At 32.1% G+C, this 26,857-nt stretch overlaps 1 protein-coding gene and 1 pseudogene across 1 annotated transcript in view; both read left to right on the top strand.

Moving 5' to 3' along the window:
• The window catches only part of LOC143244018 (multidrug resistance-associated protein 1-like), a 51,555-nt gene that overhangs the window by 13,093 nt on the left and 11,605 nt on the right, over positions 1–26,857 (top strand). The window contains exons 7-19 of the mRNA XM_076487960.1: positions 637–768; positions 3,329–3,502; positions 7,243–7,417; positions 8,550–8,804; positions 11,759–11,962; positions 13,203–13,349; positions 14,154–14,238; positions 14,513–14,706; positions 15,200–15,376; positions 16,353–16,520; positions 21,639–21,886; positions 24,548–24,761; positions 25,692–25,908. Of these exons, the coding sequence (XP_076344075.1) occupies positions 637–768; positions 3,329–3,502; positions 7,243–7,417; positions 8,550–8,804; positions 11,759–11,962; positions 13,203–13,349; positions 14,154–14,238; positions 14,513–14,706; positions 15,200–15,376; positions 16,353–16,520; positions 21,639–21,886; positions 24,548–24,761; positions 25,692–25,908 (2,390 nt within the window). The remainder of the gene's footprint in view (positions 1–636; positions 769–3,328; positions 3,503–7,242; positions 7,418–8,549; positions 8,805–11,758; positions 11,963–13,202; positions 13,350–14,153; positions 14,239–14,512; positions 14,707–15,199; positions 15,377–16,352; positions 16,521–21,638; positions 21,887–24,547; positions 24,762–25,691; positions 25,909–26,857) is intronic.
• Positions 24,961–25,112, top strand: LOC143245713 (U2 spliceosomal RNA; annotated as a pseudogene).

The raw sequence follows: 26,857 nt of genomic DNA, 5'->3' as shown, positions 1-26,857 counted from the left end.
ACAAAACAGAACTTCTACCTTCCATTTATTCTTCACAGAAACATCTCATAAAATTTCAAAGTAATGCTAAAACCTAAAATAAATGTCTGAAAATGTTATAGATTCATAAATAAATCCAAGTATGATCTAACCTATTTGAAGATGAATTAGATAAGATGAAAAAAATGTTTCTTGGTTGTATAATTTGACTATTTTTGCTCATTTGTATTGTGTCTGTTCCTAAGAAAATAAACAGTTCCAATTATTTCTAAAGCAATACCAATGTTAATATATTTTGTAAGATTATAGAACAGTTTAATAAATTTAAATTAAAGGAAATAAGAGAATTGGGGAGAAAAAAAACCAACATGCCTGTATGTTTCACAAATACATAATTTATTACGACCATTGTTTCACCTTGATGTGTTTACAAACTGCGTATGTACGAATCTGCTAGTTTTTGACAAGCTTTGAGGCTATTTATTTCTTATTTCCATTATAGAATGTCTCTCTCTGATGTGTGTTTCCTCTTCCATAGTACATTTTCTGAACAAGTTTTTTTTAAAGTTATTTAATAGAAGAATGTTCCCCCTTTTTTTATGAAATTATGTGTGAGATTTAGACTCGTACTAATGTTACTTCATGTTGTCATTGCAGTATGGCTATCAAAGGGTATTGCAAACCCCTAGTAATGGAAGATATGTGGGAGCTCAGTAGTAAAAACAAAACATCTGGGATGTTGCCACAGTTTGACAAACATTGGATACCTGTTTTAAAGAAATCCATTCAGTATGTTGAAGTATTACATTATTCTATACAAATCAGTTTTAATAGTATTGTGTGATAGTTTTTGAGAATATTTTCAAGTGAATTATCAAGGTCTTAACTGAGGAAGAAGTGAATGAACACAAGATTACTTACCTTTTATCTAAGTTTTTATGTAACTCCTTGTTTATGGAATAGTTATTTTAAACTTACTTTTTAATAATTGTTTCATTACCACCTTAAAAAATCTGTTTCATAGAGATCTTTAGTTTTAATTTGAAGCATAAAATATGTAACTTACATAGTAGGATGTAACTTGCACAGTAGGTTTTGTTTTTTGATTTTTTTCAAATCCAAATACCTACTAAATTATTTACTCTCCTTTTTTTTTTTAATCAACTTGTATCACTGTCATTTTAATTTTGGTCTCTTTACATGTTGGTATTATAACACAAAAGTACAAATGTTTACTGTAAGTAGCTTAGGTCTCATAATGCTATATAATTTTTATTTTTTTGACCTTCCAGTGATGATATTCTCATTTGATATTCTAGTTTGATGACATTAATAATTTGAGTTCCTAATCTGTACGAAATTACAGACGTACTTTAACATTGCAGACATTAATTTTAAACAGTGCTGCATTCAACATGCCAAATGACTCGCTGAATTCTAAATTTTTGTGTTCTTTCAATATTTACTTTTAAATTAAGAAATTAACTCATAATATTAAAGTTTGAATTATAATCTACAATTTGATTTCAAATATGTATTGAACAAATTCATAAAATAGTAGTTCAACCAAATTTTGAATGCAAGTCAACAAATATGATGACATGACCTTTGACCTGTGACCCACAGTGAAGTGGTTAAGAGCTATAAGAACCTTAAATTTGTTTCATTTTCATCATGGAGGTCAGTGAGACTGTTTATAAGGAGAGAAATAACAAGAATCATAATCACAACACCTGGTGTTTGTTATTAAAAAGTAATATAAACAATATTAAATTATTTCATTTTTAGGTGGTTACAAAATTAAAAGTACACAATTATGTAATGTATCACAGCTTATAAAGCTTATTTAGGTAAAATGATTTATGTTCAGATAAAGATTTGTGTAAAGTTTTCACGCAGATGAAAAATGTAAGAAATTGATAAAATAAGTCCTAAAATGTGTGAAAACCGTACAGTTCATTATAAAATGAATCTGTAATGTTTCTAATAATATTTAGGTTGTTTTATATCTGTTTTTCAACATGTAAATAAATAGAATGAATATAAATTACTGACTAAAAAGAGTAATTTGAGAGACTAAAAAGAGTAATTTGAGAATTTTCTTTTCTGTCATCATATACACATGTAACAACATCTAATTTTCAGTAAATTGCTATCTCAATCTATTATCTTTTTGCCATGACTTTCAGCTCTAGAAGTGAAGATTCATTACATGATAAATCCTTGGCTACAGCTTCTCTTGTCTTAATGTTAGAATAAAGGACTTATTGTTTTACTGAGTTTTTTAAAATAAAACTATCAATTTAAATGTTTTGTGCACTTGCACCAAAGCAATATTTCTAGTAAGAAGTCGTGCACAACTTAACAGTCGACATCATTACCTGAAAAATAAGCTGGGTGAATGTTGAAATGGTGGCACTTGTCATATAGACCAGCTGTCACAAAAAACATAAACATGAAACATTAGGTATCAAAAATCAATGTAGTATCTTCTACAGTTATTATTATGTAGTTAATATATAGAATGTTTAAAACAGTTTATAGACTATAGAGTAAACCTTAAACAATTGAATAATATAAAACTCTGAATGCTAAACGTTACTGCAGTAGTGTGCATTAAGCAGGTTTAGCTCAATGAAACTCTAACAGCTATACACCTACTGCAAGCAGCCTTATTGGATTTTGTAGAAGAAACTGTGTGTGTTTTGTCATCCTTATAGGGATTCATAATTGCACCAGCTGTGCTGTGAATCAAATTTGAACAGGTCATAATCAGTCCTGAGATGATGAAAAAACAGGTCTCTAGGACTAATACACTTGTATTGGCCAAATGTTATTTGAACATTTCTCATGTACCATGTCACTTTCATCTACTGTCCTAATTCAAATGCTTGTGATTTTACCAGTCGCTTAACTGTAATGTGCAAGGAAAACTACTGATATCTTGTTCTTACATGTCCCATAAGGCTCATGGATGCATACCACTGAACAGTGGTTCCCAAACCTTTTTTAGTGCCAACCTCATTCCAGACATTCTGGATCTGTATGACCTTTTCACTCCAAAAATGTATGCCAGCTGACATATTCTGCCTTTTCTGCTACATATGACCTGTTTAATGTTAAAATTGCAAATCCAGATTTAGAAACTACCACATTTGAGTCACTTTTAAGGACAAAACCTTTTGAAAATACTGCACATTTACTAATTGCTTTGATTTCATTAACTTTACCAGTGTTCTGCTGGAGAATAGCAAACTTTATAAATAATACTAACTCATAAATATTGTTGAATAATATTATCCAGGTCATTTATATTTTTTTAGTTATTGAAATGTATCTTAACTTGTAGGAGAAGTCAAATGGATGAGTTTTCCAAAGATAAAGGTAAAAAGAAAGTACCAGTACCAAGCCAAGTCAACATATTGTGGCCTTTAGTAAAGACATTTCCACTGGAGTTTTTTGTTGTTGCCTTGATGAAACTGGTAGGAAGTTTGATGCCGTTTGTCAATCCACAGATATTATCGTAAGTTTTGAATTTTTAATTAGCTTTTAAGATTCTAACAAATAAGAAAATTTTAAAATCAATGAGTTGTAAACAGTACCACAAATAAATTAAGCTGAAAAACCTTAAATTAATCAAAAATCATAATGAGATTAGATTACATGTACAGTTGGAGTGATTGAAAACTAATCATTATAACCATGAGTTTTGATTAGTTGATTATATTTTTTGACATTGATTGATTTAATAATATTTTCCATTATTTGATGTGACATCAGTCAATGCTTATATGTAAGCAATTATGTAAAGGAACGTAGTTAACTGCCCAACTCCACTTGCAAGTAACACTGATTGTAGTTAAAATTTGTGTTTATTATGTTTATTATGGCTGAATAAAATGGTAGAATATTAAGGAAAAGTTTAAAAGACAAAATTAATAAAGTTTAATTATTTTAAATGTTTAACAAAAAATTTTGTATTTAGATCAATTTACCTAGAATGGTTAAGATTTTTTTCTTGCTTTATGAACCTGTGAATATTAATTATTATTTAATACCTCTAAATTACTTAGTAAGATTTAAAACTTTTATGAAATACATTTTCAGCAGGCATAATGCAATGTTAGTAAAACTCTGTTTATGACTTTTATGTTGTTTAAATTTATGAAGTTATTCTGATACAGTACATCCTTCCACTCACAAGATTAACTGTTCCCATTTGATGCTACCCTCTATATGTGAACTTTTTATCATGCATGCCATAAGCCTTCTATCCCCGCTTATTTGAACAAAATGATTCTGATGTGTGTCTCATGTAAATCATCCTCCGTTACTACACTCACATATGCCTCTATTGAACTATCACTTATCATTTGACAGTGTTTGTATTTGGACATATTTCTTTTTACTTTATTAGTGCTTTCAATTCAATCAGTTATTGAAGTGGTTTAAATTTAATATACTCAGGACATTTGACACCAGTCCAATGCACTTATCCTTGTTTTGGTTGCATTTATTTTTCCTTTAAGTGCTTTTTCCAACTGCTACAATATGAATTTCAAAGTAATTGTCATTACTTCAGATGTCTCATAATGAAAAGGCACTTTAGCACAGCAACTTGTCAGGTGATTTGTGTACATTTATTCATGTGGAAATTGAATGTTATGTGAGTTCATTTTTATCTTCAGACATTGCCCCACATCTTCCTGAATGTGTAGTACCTGGAAAGACCGATGTGTACTTTGATCACTTGTTTTCATCTCCAGAATTTGTTGTGTCTTATCATACCCTTCCTGAGAATTCTCTTCAGCCTTTTATATTCTTTTTTTTTCACTTTATTTCTCAGTTGTGTTTGTGTGTTTTGTCTCTTACTTGTATGTCTTATGTCCTAGTATTTGAATTTCTGCTAAACATTTTACCTTTCAGTTTTCAGTTGGGCAGTGGTGTTAGTATGCTTGGTCCTTGAAGGTTTCAGATTAGTATGTCCTTATATATCACAGGGTTGACTGTCTGTTGGGTTCAGTTTTTACCCATTTGGGGGGCAGATACCAAATTCCCCTTTACTCTTATCTATTCCTAATGTTCCCACCTCTGTCTTACCATCCCAACTATTTTGTGGAACCTTTCCATTATCCATCTTATTTCTGGTGCTCATAAAAGAAATCCTGATGAATTTTCTTGGAACATACTCTCAATCCTTACCTCCACATTTGCTCGTTTGTTACCTTCAAATCTGGATTTTCATGTATGGTTTGTCTGTTGTTTGCAGCTTTTAGGTTGTAATACTGTCTTATTTTGCATCTGTCTATAACCATTCAGTCAAGTTTGTGATGTGGCATCCAGAGGAGTTGAATCATTACCTTGCTGAGGGATGTGCCCTTCTGATATTTACACAAACACTGGAGTTGAGCCATTGAAAATGCAGTTCTCCCCTTTCATTGGGAGCCCTCATCCTATTGTCATGTGGATATTGATACCCTGTGGCCTTGTTTTGGATTTAGAGTGAACCAACAAACACATGTCCTCACACAGGTTTCAGGTTGTGAATCTAATGCATTCAATTTCCTCTATGTTGGTGGTTACAGATTGTTCCAGTTGTGTGTTGTACCTAAGAATTAAGATGATTTTCAGTTCCTTGGTTTTTGGGTTTTAGGTGAAGATGGTATGATCCTCATCCTACTCTCACACAAGAAGGGTTTGGATATAGTTTACTCAATGTGTATGGTTCATCGTGCCAGTCAATCTAGACACATCTTCATTTACCCACTTCTAGTGGGATTCAGTTACTTTATCTTACAATGGTTAGGAACACCTTCTTACTGCATTCTCTCCCATTTGGATATAATCCTCTCATTTTCCACCCTCTATCTTTACACATTTTTGGGCAAAGAGTATACTTAGATCAGAAGTGGTGAGGTTCCCCTCATCAGATCTGACTCTCTCATATATGAAGGTATTCTTCAGATGCTTTTGGAGGGTACTTTAGTTCTTCTCTCGCACCAGACTCCTCTTAATCAATGTGGAATTCTAGCTTCTCTTGTGAGTAGAGGGAAGTACTATATTGGAAGTTATAATTTTCCTACAATAAAAATGTATTTCTGATAGGTACTTCTGTCTTCTCTCATCTCCCACCCTTCCCCCCCACTCATTCTTGGGCTTCCATCATCTGCCAAACTTTGAAGTGATAGTACAGTGGAAGTGCATGAAGGAGTTACGAGTGCACTATGCTCCTATTGTTGGTGAAGTGATGCAATATGATTTACATAAGAGAGACATCAGAGTTTGATTCCAATAAGTCGGTAGAGCAATAGGTCTGTGGCGTGCATAATGAAAATGTTTGCATTAGAGGGCAATAAACAGGAATAGCTGATGTTGTGAGGGGACGGAAGTACCTGCTGGAAACAAATTTTCTGTGTAGAACAATTATAGCTTTAAAAATTCTCATATTTCTTAGTTTTTAATAATTGTGTTCATATACTTTTAGCAATTAAAATTAAAAGCAAAAGCAATCATACTTCACAAAATTATCAACAGTGGGGGAGGAAAAAAAAGTAGGAATTTGTATGCCTAAGAGAGATTGGATACGTTTATTTGCTTTATTTCTGGCTAACTAAGAAATTTTACTTGAAAAATATATAAATTTGTTTCTTGTTGGATATTTGTATATGATGAAGGCAAAAAGAATATTGGTATTTAATACATAAATACTTAATAATTAAATCTGGTGTGGCCTTCAAATTGTGTTTTTTAGTGTATGTTGCTATAAAATTGGTACATTTGTGATGACAAGAAACCCACTTAAAGTAAAAATATATCTCAAAATGGCTGGTATGGGAATTAAAACTTTTATTAAAATAAAGTAGAGAACAGCATTTGACCTTCTTAGGTCATCTTCAGGTTCATAAAAAATAATGTTCGCTTATTTGGTATGGGTATTAAAACTTTTATTAAAATAAAGTAGAGAACAATGTTTCAACCTTCTTAGGTCATCTTCAGGTTGACAAAAAAAAATTGTTCCCTTATTTGTTAACCTGAAGATGACCTAAGAAGGTCGAAACATTGCTCTCTACATTAATTTAATAAAAGTTTTAATACTCCTACCAGCCATCATGAGATACAAAACTGGTACATGTAATTCAGTATTAATAAGAATCAGTAAATTAAGGTACATGCCTGTGCTAACGTTGGATACATTAAGATACACATGTTATACTTGTAAGTTATTGAGTGTGTTTTATTGGAGTATTTTTCTTTTTATTGTAGTTTGGTGATTGCATTTGTAAGTGGAGATGAACCATACTGGAGAGGGTTTTTATATGCTGCACTGATGTTTTTTGCATCCATGATTGAATCATTATTTAATAGCCAGTATGAATATCGTGTATTCTGTATTGCAATGAGGATTCGCTCCTGTGTAGTCTCAGCATTATATCGTAAAGTAAGTGTTTTCCAAGGGAGCAACATACAACACAGATCTCTAAAATAAAAAGAAGGGTTAATGGTTTGTACATGATATAATTTTTCTTGATGAAAAGTGCATGAAACTTGTGTAGGAAAATGTCTTCTTTTCTTCTCATATGTGTACTTTGTGTGGCTCATGTCTGAGAGTTAATAACACAGTTTTGTTTTTTTGAAAACAACACATTATTACAGATTTTTTTTTTTAACATAAGTTAGGTTTTGGAGGATGAAGGGTAAGAGACAAAGGGTATATTAATTACAGTTTTCCTATGTTTCAGAGCTTCAGTTTTAATGTTAGTTTGGTTGTTATAATATAGATGTGGTGCATGCTACAAATTAAAATGGCTCTGGTTTGTTGTCTGCAAAATTAAGTTTTCTTTTGTTGTATTTCAAAATTTAATGGGGAAAAATAATTAATTAAATAGAATTTTTAAACTAATAAAGCAATGATTATGTATTTCAGAATGGCTGGTATGGGTATTAACACTTTTATTTATAAGGAGAGAACAACGTTTTGACCTTCCTAGGTCATCTTCAGGTTAAGAAAGTTTGAATGTGACCATTGCTTTTCTTGTCTTAGGGACAAAAGTATAAATGGGTACGCCCCCTGTAATCCCATACCCATTTATACTCTCGTCCCTAAGACATGTCCAACAACAGTCACATTCAAACTTTCTTAACCTGAAGATGACCAAGGAATGTTGAAACGTTGTTCTATCCTTATCAATAAAAGTGTTAATACCAGCCATAAGTCCTTGTTATAGATTATTAATCTGTCATTTATTTGTAATGTTGATGTTTATTAAAAAATGTTTTACAGAGATTGTGAATAATAAAGTTATATATTCAATGATAATCAATCTTTATTATTATTGTATTGATCTTTAAATAAACATGCAAGTTTAGATCTGTTGAAGGAAAATGTATATTATATGAAAGCATTTAATTACTCAGTAGTCTATGTATTGTAATTATATTCAAAACCAAAAGTGAGTGAGAGCTTTTTCAGATTTTTCTTCTTTGTCTTAATTTTGCCACAACTGTGAATTTTGCTGTTCATTCTATATTAAAATTTATCATTCGTGTACACTTTTAATTTTTCCCTACAGTCCTTGCAATTATCAAATTCAGCTAGAAAAAATTTCACTGTGGGAGAGATTGTTAACCTAATGGCCGTAGACACGCAAAGGTTAATGGAGTTCATCCAGATTGTTAACTTACTATGGTCAGCCCCACTTCAGATTGGTGTCTGTCTTTGGATGCTGTGGCAACAGCTTGGCATATCTACCCTCGGAGGATTGGCTTTTATGATCCTCTTGTTTCCTGTAAATGGATTTATTACAGCAAAACTGAGAAACCTACAGGTACTAATACAAATTGCATTTTCATAAAAATGTTTTATTACTATTATTTCTGACAACACTAAAGACTTGTGGGTTAAAATTTTAACCTGGTAATATTAGCTTCAGGATATATATATACAGTAGAGTTGTATTTTGAAATAAGTGTACAGTTGCTAGGAGTCAAACAATGAGTTTTCAACTTAATGTAGAAGCAACATAAGTTTTTGTATTCAGAAAAAATGCAGTAACATGAGAAAAATGTTATTATTTCACCAAAATAATTGGGGTGAGCAAACTGGGAGTATGGGAAACCAAAATCCTGAAAATGATAGCACTATAAATATGCGAAAGTGTATGTTCTCAGTTGATAAACATATGTAGAACCAATAAACTATATATGGTTTCCTGAACACTGCAATCTTCCATAACTCTTCCTCAGGAATTTTTTTTTAACCTTGTTTACACAAGTGACTAGAAGATTATATTTTTTTCTTGAACAAAACATTTTAGTTGCTAAAATTAACCAGCAAAGTATTGAAAAAAATCACAAATATGAATTGAAAGTAGATTAGTACCAAGGCAAAAGATTGCTGAGTCTTGATATTACATGTTCTTAAGTTAGTTTTCATGTATGTCAGTATTCTAATCATGTAGAAAGACTTCTGGAGATTCATTATGCAGTTTAGACACAACAGTAAGTAAACCATGTTTGTAAATCTCTGTGATTAAGAATATTTACTATTTTGTATTTGAAATGTAACAGCACATCATTTACTAAAATATTGAATTTCCATGTCACGGGCAGTCAAACAGAGAATTACTGGGTGTTTAGCGGTGAAGCTATGTTACTTAACTTTCTCACCCCAGGTATCCTTTACTGCACATCATGACTTTTGTTTATGTTATACCAATTAGAATAGCATAAAATCTTAGCTAATAATCCATATTTTTAATAGTATACAAGTGTTAAGTTTCTTATTCTACAAGGATTTTTTTTAATCATGAATTTCCTCTTGTATGACACACCCCTTGAAGAAAAAAGTGTGAAATTGAATTCAAATTACTCATGTAAAATCATGATTACTCAGGTGTATCATAATTGTTATAACCTTCAATTTTGTTTGGTTAAAGAACTATTGAAATGAAATTCAGACCTCTCTTGCCACACCCACCTGTCACATCCTCTTTCAGGATTTGTTAATAGTGCTCTCTTATGTTTAAGTACGTATTACCTATAACCAATAGAAAGTCGAGGTTTTCATCTATCACTTGATGTACTGTATTTTGTATTTGTCTGAATAGAGTATCAGTTTCACATGTAATACAACTTAAGTTCTCATGGGAATCACGGTGACTAGCTTGGATGGACTTGTAATGGTTTTTGTCACATAGTTAGAAAGCCAGGAAAATTTAGAGTGTTAGGGGAGTTTTCTACATTTTGCATGTTTTTAGTCTTATCTTCTTTGGTACATTACTACCATTAGTATAGAAAAGTAAGGTTAAATGTCCTCAACTGATGGCAAGAAAGAACAAGATTTATTTCTTATTTTTCATGTTTATTCTTTATTTAATATTATGAAAGTAACTAAAATGTAAAAATAGTGATTTTTTTAGATCAGTTAAGGTTATATTAGGTAAAATAATTATTATTATTAAAATGTTTCACAAGTCTTGCATGCTAGCAGTTTGGAGTAGCTCATAGATAATGTAATTTGATGTTTTAATGTGATCTGTACATGCCTTGAGCGATCAAAGGGCGATCAAAATGAAAATAAAATCATAAAACTCAATTATAAATTGAAGTGTATTTTTATGAGCTTCAAGCTACTTGAGATAAAGGAACATAGTTTCATGTTACAATTTCAAATAATTCTAGAAAGACGAAAAGTGTAATTTCACTTTTTTGTTTCTGGGATTATGAGGTCAGTCAAATTAATAAATACTGTTTTGAGATCGGGTAGAGAAAAGAACAGTTAAAATATAAAGTTTTACTGAAGAAACATATTTGAAATTTATTTAGGATGTTTTGGGGATTACACAGAAAAATTTGGAGATTTTTGAGATAAATAAAAGTGTTTTTAATTTCAACATGAATACTTTGCACATGGAGTATTCAAAACAAATACTCAATGTATTCATAGGTAAATCTCTTTCATTTTATTAAGAATGCTTCACTAAAAAAAATGATTTTTTGGATATGGAAGACTGCCAAATGTTTTGAAGATTTATATTGAAAGTTAGAAGTATTAAATATATTGCAACTTTAAAAGAACACAAAGTGGTCATTTGGTGAGTCAAATTGGCTGAGCTTGTGTTGAGAGAGTTAAGTTTTTTATGGATTTTTTAGTATAACTTTCAGTTTAAATCTCACTTTGTTTTATTGAATATCAATAGTAAGACTGCCTTATGACATTGTTCTTTTATTGAAAGATTCTTTTAAATTATCTGGTAAAAATAATTCAACATTCAGTCCACATAACAGTTCATATATGCACCACACTAATGTAAAAATTGACTTACTTGATGCAAAGTAACTCAGCATGAAAAATTACCTACTAACACAAATCCAAAAATGTAAACATACTGCCTGATCAACTCTGTTGGCTAGAAAAGAACTCTACCTTCTTGATGTTTCTCTGTTTCACTGTAAGCTTACTAAGCCATTTCAATAGTTCGTTCTTATTTATAGTCTAATCCTTGTTCTAGATAGTTCACAAAGCCTCTCATTCATTAATATTCCCAAATGTTTTAGAACAAATATAATCTCAATGTGATGCACCCTTCAACTAGCAACTATGTCAAAAATATAGCTTGTAACAACAGTTTGACTCACTAATATTACTTTTAAGAACTTTTAAGACCATTAAAGTACTTATTAACATTTATATATAGGTGACAGAATGGGTGCAAATTTTTCTTGTTTGTGTCATTTAGTTGATGATGCTTAGTAAATTTTGTTCCATAATTCCTTTCAGATTCGCATGATGAAAGAAAAGGACAAGAGGATTAAACTTATGAATGAAATACTTAGTGGAATAAAAGTTTTAAAGCTTTATGCCTGGGAAGAATCATTCCAAGATCAAGTTACAAAAATCCGAGGAGAGGAAATACATATATTAACTCTTCAGGCGTACTTAGCAGCAGCTATTACTTTTGCTTTCACGTGTGCTCCATTTTTGGTAAGTACTTTTTAAGAACTGCAATTTTAAAACAACAATACATATTATCCACTAGTCAAATAAGTGATTTATCCAAAAGCACAATTAAAACAATTATTGTTGCAAAAATAACTAACTAACCAAAGTTAGTTTCCAGTTACTACTGTTTTTCATTATTCCAACTACCCAATAATTGAAATATTGTCATTATTTTCAGTTAATTTGAGATTGTTAAACTTAATCAGTCAGTGTCACAACACATGGAAATAATCAACTGATTGAAATTTCTATCCACAATTATTAATATTTTTTATCATTCCAACTATCCAAGTCTTGTGATCCCAATGTTTACAGGTTCTTCCATAATGCATTTAGTATAATGTTTAACAGTTTATTTGCTTTTTGTCATTTTGATAAGATATAAATAATCTTAGGAAAACCCTTTTTTTTTTTACTCCAGTTCTTTTACTATGAAGAGAGAGAAAGGAACATTTAACAATGTATATGGTTAAGACTTGTAGTATTTTGAAAAAAAGACAGAGAATGTGCAGTATGGAACTGTAAATAATGAACATTTAAGTTATAAATTCATCAAGAAATACTGTAACTAGTTAACATTGACTCTTGGAAAACGAATTTTGTCAGAAAATGAAAGATACTGGTCAAAGCAAATGTGAAGAATGTTGATTAACTCTACAGTGTAAAAAACTTTTTTCACAGAATGGGATTGCCTATTCACAACTATTATTCTAAAATATTTTTAGTAACTGAAATTGTTCTGCATGTTACATGCTCTATATTTATAACCAATATGGTTATGAATTTGAAGTTTGAAAAAGTTATTAATAATCTTTTAATAACAACTCCAAAAACTCAAAGCTAGCCTCTGTTTTACAGAAAAGAATCAAAACCTATTTTTGAATGGATTAGTTTTTTTCGTTTATAAATCAATTGTATGGTTTTACATTTAAAGTTGCTGTTTATAAATGTGCATTTAATTTTAAGAGTCTGAAAATTTATATAGAAGTAGCTTTTCGTAAATACTGGAATGCCAGTTTTTAAGTTCTACTGCTAGCAAGAGAAAAGAAAGGGAATGACAGAATAATGTCAAAAATGTATACAAAGTATAAATATATTTTTGATAGAGGAAACAATTAATAGCCAGAGAAATTTAGCACTAACAGGAAGTAGTGAGTTCAGATGTAACAAATTATTACATGTATACTTGTAACACTACATAATACAGATATTTAACTTGCAGGTGGCACTAGCCAGTTTTTCTATGTTCGTCCTCTTAGACCCAAGAAATGTTTTGGATGCCAGTACTGCTTTTGTTTCTCTTTCTCTCTTTAACATTCTACGTGCTCCAATGGCATTTTTGCCCATGTTGGTGACTTTTGCTGCTATGGTAAGCAAATCTCTGTAGCTGTTGATAATGTTTTTTTTTTATATTTATTTCAGAACAAATCTGCACAAGATGTATTTTATTATGTCATGAATGAACTGAAAAATTTGTGATGATGATGTATATTGTGGAATTAGTTAGAAGTATATTTTTGTTGACTTGTTTCTTGTTTTAATTTAAAAAAAGGGCCCAGCATGGCCAGGTGGTTAAGGTACTCGACTTCCAATCTGAGGGTTGTGGGTTGGAATACCTGTCGCACCAAACATGCTCATTCTTTCAGCCATGGGGTCCTTATGATGTGATGGTCAATCCCACTATTCATTGGTAAAAGAGTAGCCCAAGAGTTGATGGTGGGTGGTGATCACTAGCTGCTTTCCCTCTAGTCTTACACTGCTAAATTATGGATGGTTAGAGCAGATAGCCCTTCTGTAGCTTTGTGCAAAATTAAAAAACAAAACAAACAATTAAAAAAGAACATGACTGCCATAGAAGTAAGTTTTTATGATGTAATACGTCTGTTTACCTGTCCGCTATGTATAGTTATATTCCTGTTCATTTTTACTTTGAATATGTCTATAAAGATGCAGACTTTTCTTGTGAAAATCAATTAATTTTTTTGTCAGTTTTTGTGCAAGTATTTATCTTAGAAACTAGCTTTGAAAATAATACAAAATTTACCATTAAGCATGTTGTTAAATCATATATCATGGCATTTTTGGATTATTTGGTAAAATTATTTGTCAATACTTTCTTACTTCTCTACAGCTTATATAATGACATTGTTTTCTACCACAACCTATTTTTCAGTTTGTGGTTTCCTTGAATCGTATCAACAAATTTCTGGCGAGTGATGAACTTGATCCTGATGCTGTGTCTAACAATGACAATGAAAGTGAGTTTTTACTTTTGTCATGTTCATTAATTTGTTAAGTACAACTTTTGATATTTAAGCATGAAATGTATTGTAAGAGAAATTCATAAACAAGTACAAAAGCCTCTGGTTTTGTTAAATACAAATATTTCATATAAAGAAGCTGTGTTAATAAGAAAATTTATATAATGTGCCAACATTGGTGGGAATGAAACATGAGTATGGAAGGATACAGTAATTGATATTTCAGCAAAGCTTAGTTTACTAAATATTATTTAATTTGTATGAACCTCAGAAGACGTGCTGGTTATGGAAAATGCAGTGTTTGCATGGTCCAGAGATGAAGCTCCGACATTAAAGGATATCTCCTTTGGGATTAAGCCCGGATCACTAGTAGCACTAGTGGGCCAAGTTGGTGCTGGAAAGTCATCAATACTGTCAGCCTTCCTTGGTGACATGGAAAAACTGGCAGGATATATAAACATCAAGGTGAGTAATTCTAGAAAACAATGAAAATTTTTTTAGCTAAAATTAATATATACATGTATACACACGATATGTAGCTCATGTCTAAACACATTTTATATTAAATATCGTGTTTTGTTGCAGTGGGTATACAGGTCTTGCAGGTTTCTGGTATTTTCTCTGATTTTGACTTTACTTGACAATGGACTTTGCTTTTGTGGATTATTATTCTTATTAGATTGGTTCATCAGGCACTTCTAAAATGTAACATTAATTGTATAAAATAATTTACTGATTTACTGTATGTTGGAAATTCAATCAACTATGATTTTGATCTGCTTTCTTCTGGCTGTCCTGTTAATGTATTTTATATAACATTCACAGTGTACAAAATGTGTATATTACATCAGTCATTCTTTTAGTTTTTTACCTGCACAACTTTTAACAAGTAGTTTTCATTTATTTTTTAGAAGTCTGAAATGAGTTTCTTCATTTTACTGATGACTGTGTTTTCCAGGGCTCCATAGCTTATGTTCCTCAACAAGCTTGGATTCAGAATGAAACTATAAGAAATAATGTTCTGTTTGGTAAAACATATACTGAAAGTAAATATAACAAAGTCCTAGATGCAACTGCTCTAAAACCAGACCTGGAAGTTCTTCCTGGTGGAGATCAGACTGAAGTTGGAGAAAAGGTATGGTGGTTAACTTCATCAAAAAGAAAAGATGTAGTCAGTAGCATATTTAGGTAGGGGAAAGAGGGGGGTTCAGTCCCAGGGCCCATGGTCTTAATGAAAAAATTCAGACAAATATATCATCAATATTGCTGTCATTTCCACTAATTGCTGTTTAATTCCTCTTTGTAATTTATTTAAAAAATTAATTATTTCATCCAGTTAATTACACCAATTATTGTAATTGTCAAAAACCTAAAATAACTTAATATGATGCAGTATATGTGTGTGTATCTGTGTTTCTATTATAGCAAAGCCACATTGAACTATTTGCTGGGTTCACTGAGGGAAATCGAACTCCTGACTTTAGCGTTGTAAATACATAGATTTGTCACTGCCCCAATGAGGGACATGTTGCAGTTTTCAGACTCTCACTGGTTGTAAATGATATGAAAGCAAATCATTAATTTGAGGGTTAAGTGAAACATATTTAAGGTGTGAAAAAAATAACCAGACAATTGATTTTTAACCCTATGTCATTAGTGAGATTGTGATTAATAATCTTTTCTTGCTTAAATATGATATTTTTGGAGTTTGTTAATCTAACAAATATACATGGTTTCATTGTTTATCAGGATTATTTTATTTAACATAGAATGTTGTTGCTACTTCTAATTATTGTTGGTAATGTGGGTTTTGTGGAAAAGTTTCTTTGGGTATCACTTGTGTATTTTACTCAGTGTAATATAAAATTTCATTGCTAATCCAGTTTATGATAGATTATAAGTGTAAGAATGACTCGGTTATTCAACAAGAATAGCTGTTGAAAGCGTACGTATCTATAGTAAATACCTCTATTAAAATTAACTAAGAAGCTATCTTTATTTATTACTTTAACACCATGCTTTATGTAGTGACATCTGTAATTTAAACAATCCAAATCTATGCTTGTTTAAAGTAGCTTTTTCCATAGATTTATTTTTTATTCTACATCTAGGGTATCAATGTTAGTGGTGGTCAAAAACAGAGAATATCATTGGCACGAGCAGTGTATAATGATGCTGATGTGTACTTACTCGATGATCCCCTCAGCGCCGTTGATTCTCACGTTGGGAAACACATATTCGACAATGTTCTGGGTCCTAAAGGATTGTTGAGAGAAAAGGTATCACAGATGCATTTTATATTCAAATTCAGTGTAGTCTAAGTTAAACATTTAAAAACATGTATTGAACACATGTGCAATAATGTACAGAAACTTTTTAAATCACCTGAATTATTGGTATTTATTCAGTTTAGATACACATTCTAGTTAGCCTAACGACTGCACAGTCTTTTGTGTGTGTGTGTGTGTGTGTGATACGTACTGTGCAATTGAAAATTTTCAACAAACCATTCTTACTCTAAATGTTCAATGATGTGATGCTTCAGTCTTTGTCACCGTGTTTCTTTATTTGGAAGTTTGTGATGGAATCACAGAAATGTTCTATTGTGAGAGATTGTTGTAGCTAAATTTAAAATGTAGAATTAACACTATTGCATATCTGTTTTTATAATTTATCAGTTTAATTCACTGTGTTTAGTGTACAAATATTATAGATTCACAACACTTGTTATTATAATAATTATATTAATGAATTCTGGAATTGAAAATATTTTCACTGAAGGTATGAATAACACATTACACACAAAACATTAGTTAATGTTTTATGTTATGTTGCTTTTAAAACTTGTGTCAAAATGTTGCAGAAAAGTGATTTCAAATAAATTTCTAATTTGGACAAACTCAAACAGCAACAAATCCTCCCCTCGGTGTGGATTCCTATATGTGGTGAGAGGACTTCCCAGGGAAGGTTCTGTTCTTTCAGTTTACCTTCTCTGGGATCTAAACATCCACCCACATGTTTGCCATGCATGGTGACCCAGGAAGGGGAGGAGAGGATCCTAATGGTTGAAGGGTCCAACCCGAACACACCACATTGGCCTTGAATTACTGTAGACGAGAGGCCATGTGTGGCCCCCCTTGGGTCAATCGGCTGGTCCACTTGGGCTGAGGTCAACCAAGTACCAGTGTTGGATGTTCTCAACAGGTGTTGTGGACATTGTGTCTGATGCTGGTGTTTGGGTACAGTGCTCACAAAACTCTGGCGTTGCTGTCCACCAGTTCATCTCGGACGTATACTGCTGCACTTCGTTCCACTACTACAGTGGGAGTGCAGACGGATCTCTCTGTGCCTCCAAAAGAATTGTTCTCAAACCAAATGAAAAGTCTTGACCTCTGTAGTTAAAAAAGTTGGTGAATCAACTTCATCACCCATCTGTGTCTCTAACATACATTCCAGCAAATCCCAAGATCCACTTCCTTTGGTTCCAAGTACAAGCATTTCCTCGGGTACATCTTCTTCTCCCATCACTGATACTCTAGGTGAAAGCTTTTGCTGGGTATTTAGCACTTCTGCTTCTTCTTCCATCTTCTTAGCCACCAAAACTCAGGCAGAACGATCACCTCTTTCCTCTCAAGCTGATTATCTTTATAACTATAATCATCCCTTTACACTGGTGGAACCTAAACTGACCCTTCATTGGTCTGGCAGTACATCGGTCGGACCTGATGATGTACACTATGAAATGTTGCTTTGTCTATCTCCTGCTTCTCTTGCTATTCTTCTGGTTGTATTTAACCGGATCTGGCAGGATAATGTTTTTCCTGATGCCTGGCACCAGGCTAATGTCCTATCTTTCTCCAAGCCTGAGAAGGATCCCAAGATTCCTTCAAACTACCGTCTAGTAGCTTTGACGAGCTGTCTCTGTAAGAACATAGAGAGGATGATTAATGCTCGTCTTGTTTGGTTTCTCGAATTAAGCAACTTCATCTCGCCCACCCAGTGTGGGTTCCGATGACAGCATGCCACCATGGACCACCTGATTTGACTTGAAACATCAATCAGAGAAGCCTTTTTCAAATGACATCTTGTATCAATATTCTTGTAATTGAGAATGCTTATGATACAACATGGAGGTATGGCATTTTTCGAGACCTCCATATATATGGGTTACATGGCCATTTGCCCATTTTTATTAATTTTTTAATGAACAGGAAATTCCAAGTTCGTGTGGGCTCAACACTTTCCCATTCTTTTCTACAGGAACTTGGAGAACTTTTCAGTATAAAGGTTAATGCCATCACTGAACAATTCCTCTTACTGTTGCAAACGGGTTCTATGTTGATGACTTTTACATCTCATGTCAGCCATCAATCATGAGGTATATTGAGCGGCAGCTACAGACTGCCCAAAATCGTTTACTGAAGTGGACCACAGCAAACAGCTATAAATACTCACTCTCTAAAATCGTTTGCATGCACTTTTGCTGCCAACAGGGTATTCACCCTGATCCTGAACTCTGTATCCTGAATCCTGAGAAGTTGTGCAGCCTGTGGTCCCTGAAACAAAATTCTTGGGGCTTATTTTTGACTGTAAGCTGACCTTTATACCACACATCAATCAGCTATGGGTCAAATGTACAAGAGCACTGAACATCCTCCGTGTCCTCTCTTCCACCACTTGGAGAGCAGATTGATGTTCTATGCTAAAGATGTATTGTGCTCAACTATGGATTACTGGTTTATGGCTCTGTCAGGAACTCGGCTTTAAAGATGCTGGGCCCCATTCATCATCAAGGACTTCAGCTCTGCACTATGGCTTTCTGTACTTCCCCAGTTCAGAGCTTATGCACAGAGTCTCATGAACCTTCTTTGCATATCTGCCATTTGCAACTGTCTTTACTATATGCTTCAAAACTTCATTCTTTACCAAAGCATTCTATCTGGGGTTGTGTTTTCGTTCCTTGGTGGGCCATACTTTTTCAAAACAGATGATCTGCCATTGCTCCTTTTGACCTTCATATCTAGGCGCAGTTGGATGAATTGGGTCTGTCCTTGGATAACACTGTTATGTACACTGGTCAGCTCATACCACCATGGTTTCTTACACTCCTCAAATGTGAACTACGTTTAAGTTATTTGAGAAAAGCAGACATTTCCAATTGGAAATACTGTCCATTATTTGCTGAACATCTTTCGAACCATCCTTCTATTCCTATATATACAGATGGTTCGAAATCAGGTGACTGTGTGGGCTCTGCCATAGTTTGTTGTAGTTTGGTGGTTGCGTGCAGAATCCCCTGTACAGCTTCTGTGTTCACTGCTGAACTATACACCATTTCTCTTGTCCTGGATTGCATAAAAGCTAAGCAGTACTCAAACTGCACTCTTTATACTGACTCGCCTAGTTCTCTACTGGCCCTGGAATTGCTTCACATTACTTCACACGCTGTTCTCACCAATATTTAAAACTGACTGGCCCATTTCTCTTTAACATTTACTTCTATCAAGTTTTTCTGGATACTGGGCCATGTTGGTATTTGTAGGAACAAGCTCACCAACACATCAGCTAAATCTATCTGCTCTGGCACTATCACCACTGTGGCTGTTCCATATGTGGACTATAGTCCTGTATTCAAAGCTCGGCTCCATGCCATTTGGCAATTGACTTGGAATGAGCAACGTGAAAACAAGCTTTTTCAAATAAAATCCTATATTGGACTTGCTTCCATAAGGATCGTAAAGATGAAGTTGTTCTAATTAGACTGCGCATTGGTCACAGTTTCTTGACTCGTCATTTTCTTTTATTTGGAACTGTTACACATTGGTCACAATAAGCCACATTTTACTGTCTTGCCGTTGTTACGATTCTCAACAATGGCACCATTTTAAACGTGTTCTGTCCAAAGGTTTGTCCATAACATTAGACTGTATTATTGGTGATAGTGACACTGTCCACCTTGGAAATGTTTTTAGTTTTTTAAAGGCCATTAATCTTTTTAATGTTATTTAAGTTTTTAATTTATACATTAGACCTTTTTTAATGTGATTTTCTTTTAAGAATCAAAGTCCATCTAGTTTGACTTGAAATTAGAAATTGGCCATAATGCCAAATAACTTGGAACCAGGACTGGAAAGGCCAACTTAAGGTGACAGATGGTGGTTTTTGAACTTATCTGTTAGTCTTCTTGGCGAGTTGTGATAATTATAATTATGCTACAGACAAAGTCCTTTACAACTTGTAATATTGTAGTTTTTCTCTTACTGCTGTAGACTAGATGCAAACATTGCTTTTATGCTATTTATGTTTTTTTTTTAAACTTTTTGTTTTACCTTAACTTCCTTTTATGAATTTTACTAAATTTACTTTAATTATAACTTTTTACCAGATGTTTGGTGCAGATAGCCTAGCTGCTTTGTGCCATAAAACATCAAATCAACCAACAGATCTTAAGTACAGAGACATGTTTTTATGTAAATATTAAAATAATTTCCAGGGTAATTTAAATTTAATGAATTTCAGAAGTAAAGAAAGATTGAACTGTCAGTTCATAGATCTTCTGACAAAAAGGAGCATGATTAGTTGGAATGAATTGGGTAACACAAAAACAGATTCTAATTTTATTATAATTGATTTGTGTTGTTAATTCATTTCCATTTTCAAAAGTAATTTCAATAGTTTGTAATTTTGTGAAGCAATTGTACTGTAAAATGAGTTTTGTTCAGCTTTTGTCTAATACCCATAGTAAGACTGAAGAATTTTCCTTTTAAAAACCTAATTTTTTACAAATTGTGATGAAGAGAGAACATTGTGTAGCTTTTAAGATCAGACAAGCAGAACATTTCTAATAATGTACATTTACAACTTACATGTATGTAACATCATCTGTTATTGTTTGCTTTGTTCCAGTTGTGCCTGAGGTGGAATTTAGGGTGATTTAAAGCAATTTTGTGAATGCTTTTAACACAGTTGTGAATAGACAAAGTTGAAAGATTGTTGAAAATTAAGATGTTATATACTACTGAAGGTTATTTTCTGTTGTTTTTTCTATAATTAGTAAGAGAACCACTTATAACTAATAGTATTAGCATTCAACATATATTTTAAAAGCACAATTAATGTGTTATCAACAACCAAGATATTGTGCCAGATTCATTACTTAGCTAGATAGGAGTTTCAGGTTTAAAAGTAATGTCTTATTAAAGCAGATACCTGAAATTCAATACAGTTGACACTGTAATACAGTATATAAGCACAAGACTGAAAGTACAGTGTAGGTGTCTTTATTAGCTAATCAGAAACATGATAATTTTACCTGTGTGGTATGAACCTTTATTAAGAAAAAGAAAATCCTAAAATCTTTCCTATAGAAATCTGTTTGTTTGTTTTTATTCTCTCAGACAAGGCTGTTGGTGACTCATAAAATCTCTATCTTGCCAAAAGTTGATACTATCTTAGTGTTGAAAGATGGGTATCTCACAGAATCTGGCTCTTACAGTGAACTTCTTGAGAAGAAGGGAGCCTTTTCAGATATTCTTGTACATTATATAAGTGAAGAGGTAGATAAAGCTGATGATATCGACCCTGAAGAGCTACAGATAATAGAGCAGGTCGCTGCAAGTGTGGGACCAAATCCAAAACTTGAAAGGTGGGTTGCTCATGTGCTAGTAAAAACTGAGTTACTGTAGAAAACAAAACATAAGTTTATTTGTAGTTCTGTATCTCTTGCTATTGTTTTTACCAATTTTTAAGGCTTTAGTTTTACATCCAGTTAATGACTTTGCCAGTAAGCTGTGTAGTTTTCTAATTATATACTTGTTGTTGCTTTTTTATAGTATTCACTATTGGTGGGGTCTACTTATGGTATCATGCTAGGAAATTTTATGTTTTTATCTGATGAAATAAAAACTAGAACCTGAGCACTTTTGAAAGTTGGACCTTTTTTCTGCAGGGGCAAACTGTTATTGTATTGAGTGTAGAGAACAAACAAAATCAACTAGGTAAAATTACGCATTTTCTATCAAAATTGCATTGGATTCAAATGGTGATTAGTAGGATTAATTTTATTTTAATCTTTTTTCTTTTTTATCTGACTCGTACATTGTTAGACTCTGTATCTGAACAACTCATAAACCCATAAGCGATCTGGTGTATAAGTAATGTGTAATAAAGTTTATAAGATGCCAGTGGTAATTGTAGAATGTACTAATCTCAGTAGTTTTGCTCATTTGACTTTTTTTTTTTAACTTTTGTAAATTAGTTTTGTAAGAAGCACTGAACTTGTAATCATTCCGTTCCACTCTATATGTATATACATGTGTGTATGTGTTTGATTTTGTTTACTTAACTTTATTAGTACTGATTTTCTTTAAAATAGGTATATGAATGTAACATAGGATCTTTCACATATAGAAAACAAAGTTTTTAGTAACTTTTGAGTATTTTTTTACATTATTAATTTTGTGATTACAGCATGTTTTAAATGTATGTGTGTGTGTGTTTCTGTATATGCTTCCTAGTGTCACAGCGGTATGTGTTCAGACTTATACTGCTAGAAATTGGGTTTTGATACCCACTGTAGGCAGAGCTCAAATAATCCTTTGTGTAGCTTTGTGCTAAAATACAAAAGAAGCTCTGTGTGTGTGTGTGTTTGTGCTCACATCTATTAAATCATAAATACTTGTAACTAATGTAAATACAAAGTTCTTTAGACTGCATGTGTACATGTTAATTACATCAGTGGTAATTGTTTATTACTTAAATAACAACCCTAATCATAAGATTATTTAATCAATGAATAATTACTTATTAGGTGATGATCAATGTGTGAGAAGCAAATGTCTGAATATTTTGAGGCAACCAGGAAATAGTGTATGTGTACATAATCCTTAAATGCCACTCATAACTACAAAAATGTTATATTTGAAAAGTTTTAATAGTGTTTATGGACCTTTTGGTTCATCTCAGCTGTCCCATCCTCTAAACTATTACTAAAACAATAAATTAAATAAATTTAAAAATCATTGCTGTAGTTATCAAGCTTTCTTTTAAATTCAAAATTAAATTCTCTGCCTTCACAAAATTGTAAGGCAACCCATTCAGTAGGCTAACCACCCTGTTAGAAAAATAAAACTGTTCTAGCTGAAGGTGACTCTTACCCTGTCAAAATATTTACTTGTGTCCCTTTGTCCAACTGTTCTTTCCATTAAGTGTGAATAAAGATGATGCATCAATTCTGTCATTTCCTGTTAAAAGCTTAAATATGTCAATGAGATCCTTTCTAACTGTTTTTGTTCAAGATAACTAATATTAAATAATAGTGTGTATTTTTGTAACAAATGTATATGTATGTATGTATATGTCATATAGATAACCTCTCCATTCCAGACACAATTCTAGTAATCCTGCTCAGAACCTTTGCAAAAAACTAAGAAACCAAGATTAAACACAAGACTCCAACCAAATGTGTCCTAACCAATGACCATTACAATGAAATTATAACCTCATAACATACCCATATACAGACAGTAAGAAAGTAAAGATATTACTAATATTTATTGGTTGGTCAGATCATCGTGTATTTTCTTTGATTCTCAGTGTTTTTGCCTGCTCAGCCAATCTAACTGAGTGGTAACCAAAAACATTATTGACCCATCCCTTACAGGGTATTCGAAAGATGATTAAGTCGCTACAGAGCAACATAAACTTGGTAATATAAACTTGTAATTTGGTATTCAACTTTAAGTGAGATGAGTAACAACACAGACATAAACCTGATAGAAAATATTATACTAATAACAATCGTGAACTGTGTGGTACCAAAAGTTCTAATAACATATGATTTCATATGTAGTTTTGAAGCCAGATATAACTAATATTAAATAATAGTGTGTATTTTTGTTACAAATGTGTATGTATGTATGTATGTCATATAGAAAAACTCGTAGGAAAAATGTTAATTATGTAAGTTGTATGTTTAGTTATTCTACCTGTTATCCCTTTATAGTTTCTACAGTATAAAAGCCAGACTGATTCTATAACACAGACCTGTTATACAGAAAACATCTTTCTCTAAATTATGTGCATGTTGAATCATGTTATGCAAATATAATAGTAACTTGGTCAACAATAATTTATAAGTATAATGAAGTGAAACGTATTACTCAAAAAAGACATAACAATAATCTTTTGAAATGTGTGGTTTGTTATCCAAGACAGATACACTTCATTCTGTTTATAAATCATTGTTTGTCAGTTTTCTACTAACTGTACATTGAACGTTTAAACATGGTAAAATTTCATTTTGCAGATGTTTGTCACGACTTAGTGGTAGTGACAGCGATATACAGAGGTCAGGATCAGAAAGAAGCTTTCGTAGTTTATCCATCCACTCTTCTCAGGATGGACTGGAAAAACGGCGATCAAAGTCTGGAAGCTTGCAAAGGGATACAAAGAAGGATAAGGAAATAGTTTCTTCACCTCGTTCGAGGCTTATTGATGCAGAATATGCCGAAGTTGGCTCGGTTAGTCCAAAAATTGCATTTAGTGATCAACACTATAAAGTGAGACCAAGCACAAAGTTTTGTATTGTTAACAAAAGAAAAACTATAATTTTCTCATAATTGATCCATCATGAGACGACATTGTTTTTATTGTTTACATTATGGAAGGAAGCATTACAATGAGCCTATAGGCAAATTTTTGAAGTCTCACTTTAATCAGATTTCAAATGCTAGGATCGAAGTGTATTTTATGTTCATATCATCTTAATGTGTGATATGGTTCCCACTGGGGACCATAAAATTAAACATATTTGTAAGGTGGTGGGCTGCTTGGGGCTTGCTGCACTTCTGCCATTACAAAAATAACTTTAATATCATGGTTCCCAATACAGTACCTAGTTTCCATGCCATTTTTGTTTGTTGGCTTATTGTTTATACTTGTGTTCCTGCTTGGACTTGTGTTTCTGGTAACTAGTATGATTAAGTTTGGAAGTTGTTTAACTACTGCTAGTTATTTCACTTACATTTTGAAAAGATCAAATTACATGTCTTAAATAAAAACATAAAAATCATCAGTAAAGTAAAATGGACTTAACTATATTTTTCAAAAGAAAAGAAACTGTTCTAACTGTATAGTTTTGTGTTATTTATGAAATAAAATTTTATTTTCTCGGTTTCATTTTAAAAGCTCCATTTTTTAGTAAAATTCTTTCTTAAATAGTGTATACTATTGGTTATGGTTATTCAGGTAACTTTTCACCACAGTTCCTTTCCAAGCAAAATAATTATGTCCTTTTTACCTGAATTGATAACCCATTGAATTACTTTCTTAGGTTGGTCTCTTTAACTTTCACACCAAAAGGTTCTTTATTTTTCATGCTATCTGAATATTTATTAAGTGTTTTTAGCAATGCCATTTTATCTTAAGTATAAAAATAATTCTTATTTTAGGTAAAATGGTGGGTTTATTTTGCATACATCAAAGCCATTGGTCTCTGGGGTATTGGCATCACCCTTGTTTCATATGCAATATCTCATGCTTTCAGCCTTGGTGCCAATATTTGGCTCAGTGAATGGAGTAATGATGCATCTGATCCTGATAAGATCACAGACATAAATCTTCGCAACCTACGACTTGGAGTGTATGGGGCCTTGGGTGCTGGTGAAAGTATGTTTATATTTAGTTCATTATTACTAACTTAAATTCAGTTATGTATTTATATATTCTGTCTTATGAATAAATCTTAGTTGCTTACTATTTCAGTATTGTTAAATTGAACATTAAACAGCACAATATATTTAAAGATGTGTATGATATACGTATATTAGATACCTTCTTGCTTTATTGTTTTTCGTATACTTGAACCTTAAATTAAATAACATTTTATTAAGATGGCTACTTCTGTAATCTGCAGCACCTGTTGTCTCTTTGTACATGTCAATTACCTAAAACTTGCAGTGCCTCAAAGTACACCAAACTAAACTTTTTAATGTGTGTGTGAAATATTCACACATTTAAAACTGTAAGTGTCTTGAACTTGTCAATTAACTCTTTTAACACACTCAATCTACTTGAATGATCACATGATTCTTTTTGTACCCATTTGAAGCCTTTATAGATTTAATACTCCTAACTTTCAAAATGTTTGCATATCTTCACAAAATTTGTCAGTCTTTCAGTTAACATCATAAGTGTTTCACATACAAAAAATATTTTTAGTAATAAATTTATTATAATGAACTTAAATAAAGATTTGTCTATTAATATATTGAATTTTTTTAATAGTCCATGTGAAAAGTAATTTTCTTGTTGAGATTGAAGATACTTTTTCTCATTTTAAAAATCTCGTGTTTCCTTTGTGCAATCCCTAAAACCTCCTAAATAAATTTCAAACATTTTTCAAACAAAAATATTAATATATGAAAAGCAATTATAACAAATCAATATATAAAAAGAAACAATATGCACAAAACTTTAAGAGTGAAAATTCCACCAAAAGTAAAACATTCTAGGGAACATATACTTTGAAAATTCTAGTAAATCACAAAATTTAGAAATTTGTTTAGAAATTAATATGCAAGAACCATAGTCTAGGTTAGGCTTAACATTTACAAAA

This window comes from Tachypleus tridentatus, chromosome 2 (assembly GCF_004210375.1).
Source record: "Tachypleus tridentatus isolate NWPU-2018 chromosome 2, ASM421037v1, whole genome shotgun sequence".
Lineage (NCBI taxonomy): Eukaryota > Metazoa > Arthropoda > Merostomata > Xiphosura > Limulidae > Tachypleus > Tachypleus tridentatus.
This window is presented reverse-complemented; position numbering and strand designations above follow the sequence as displayed.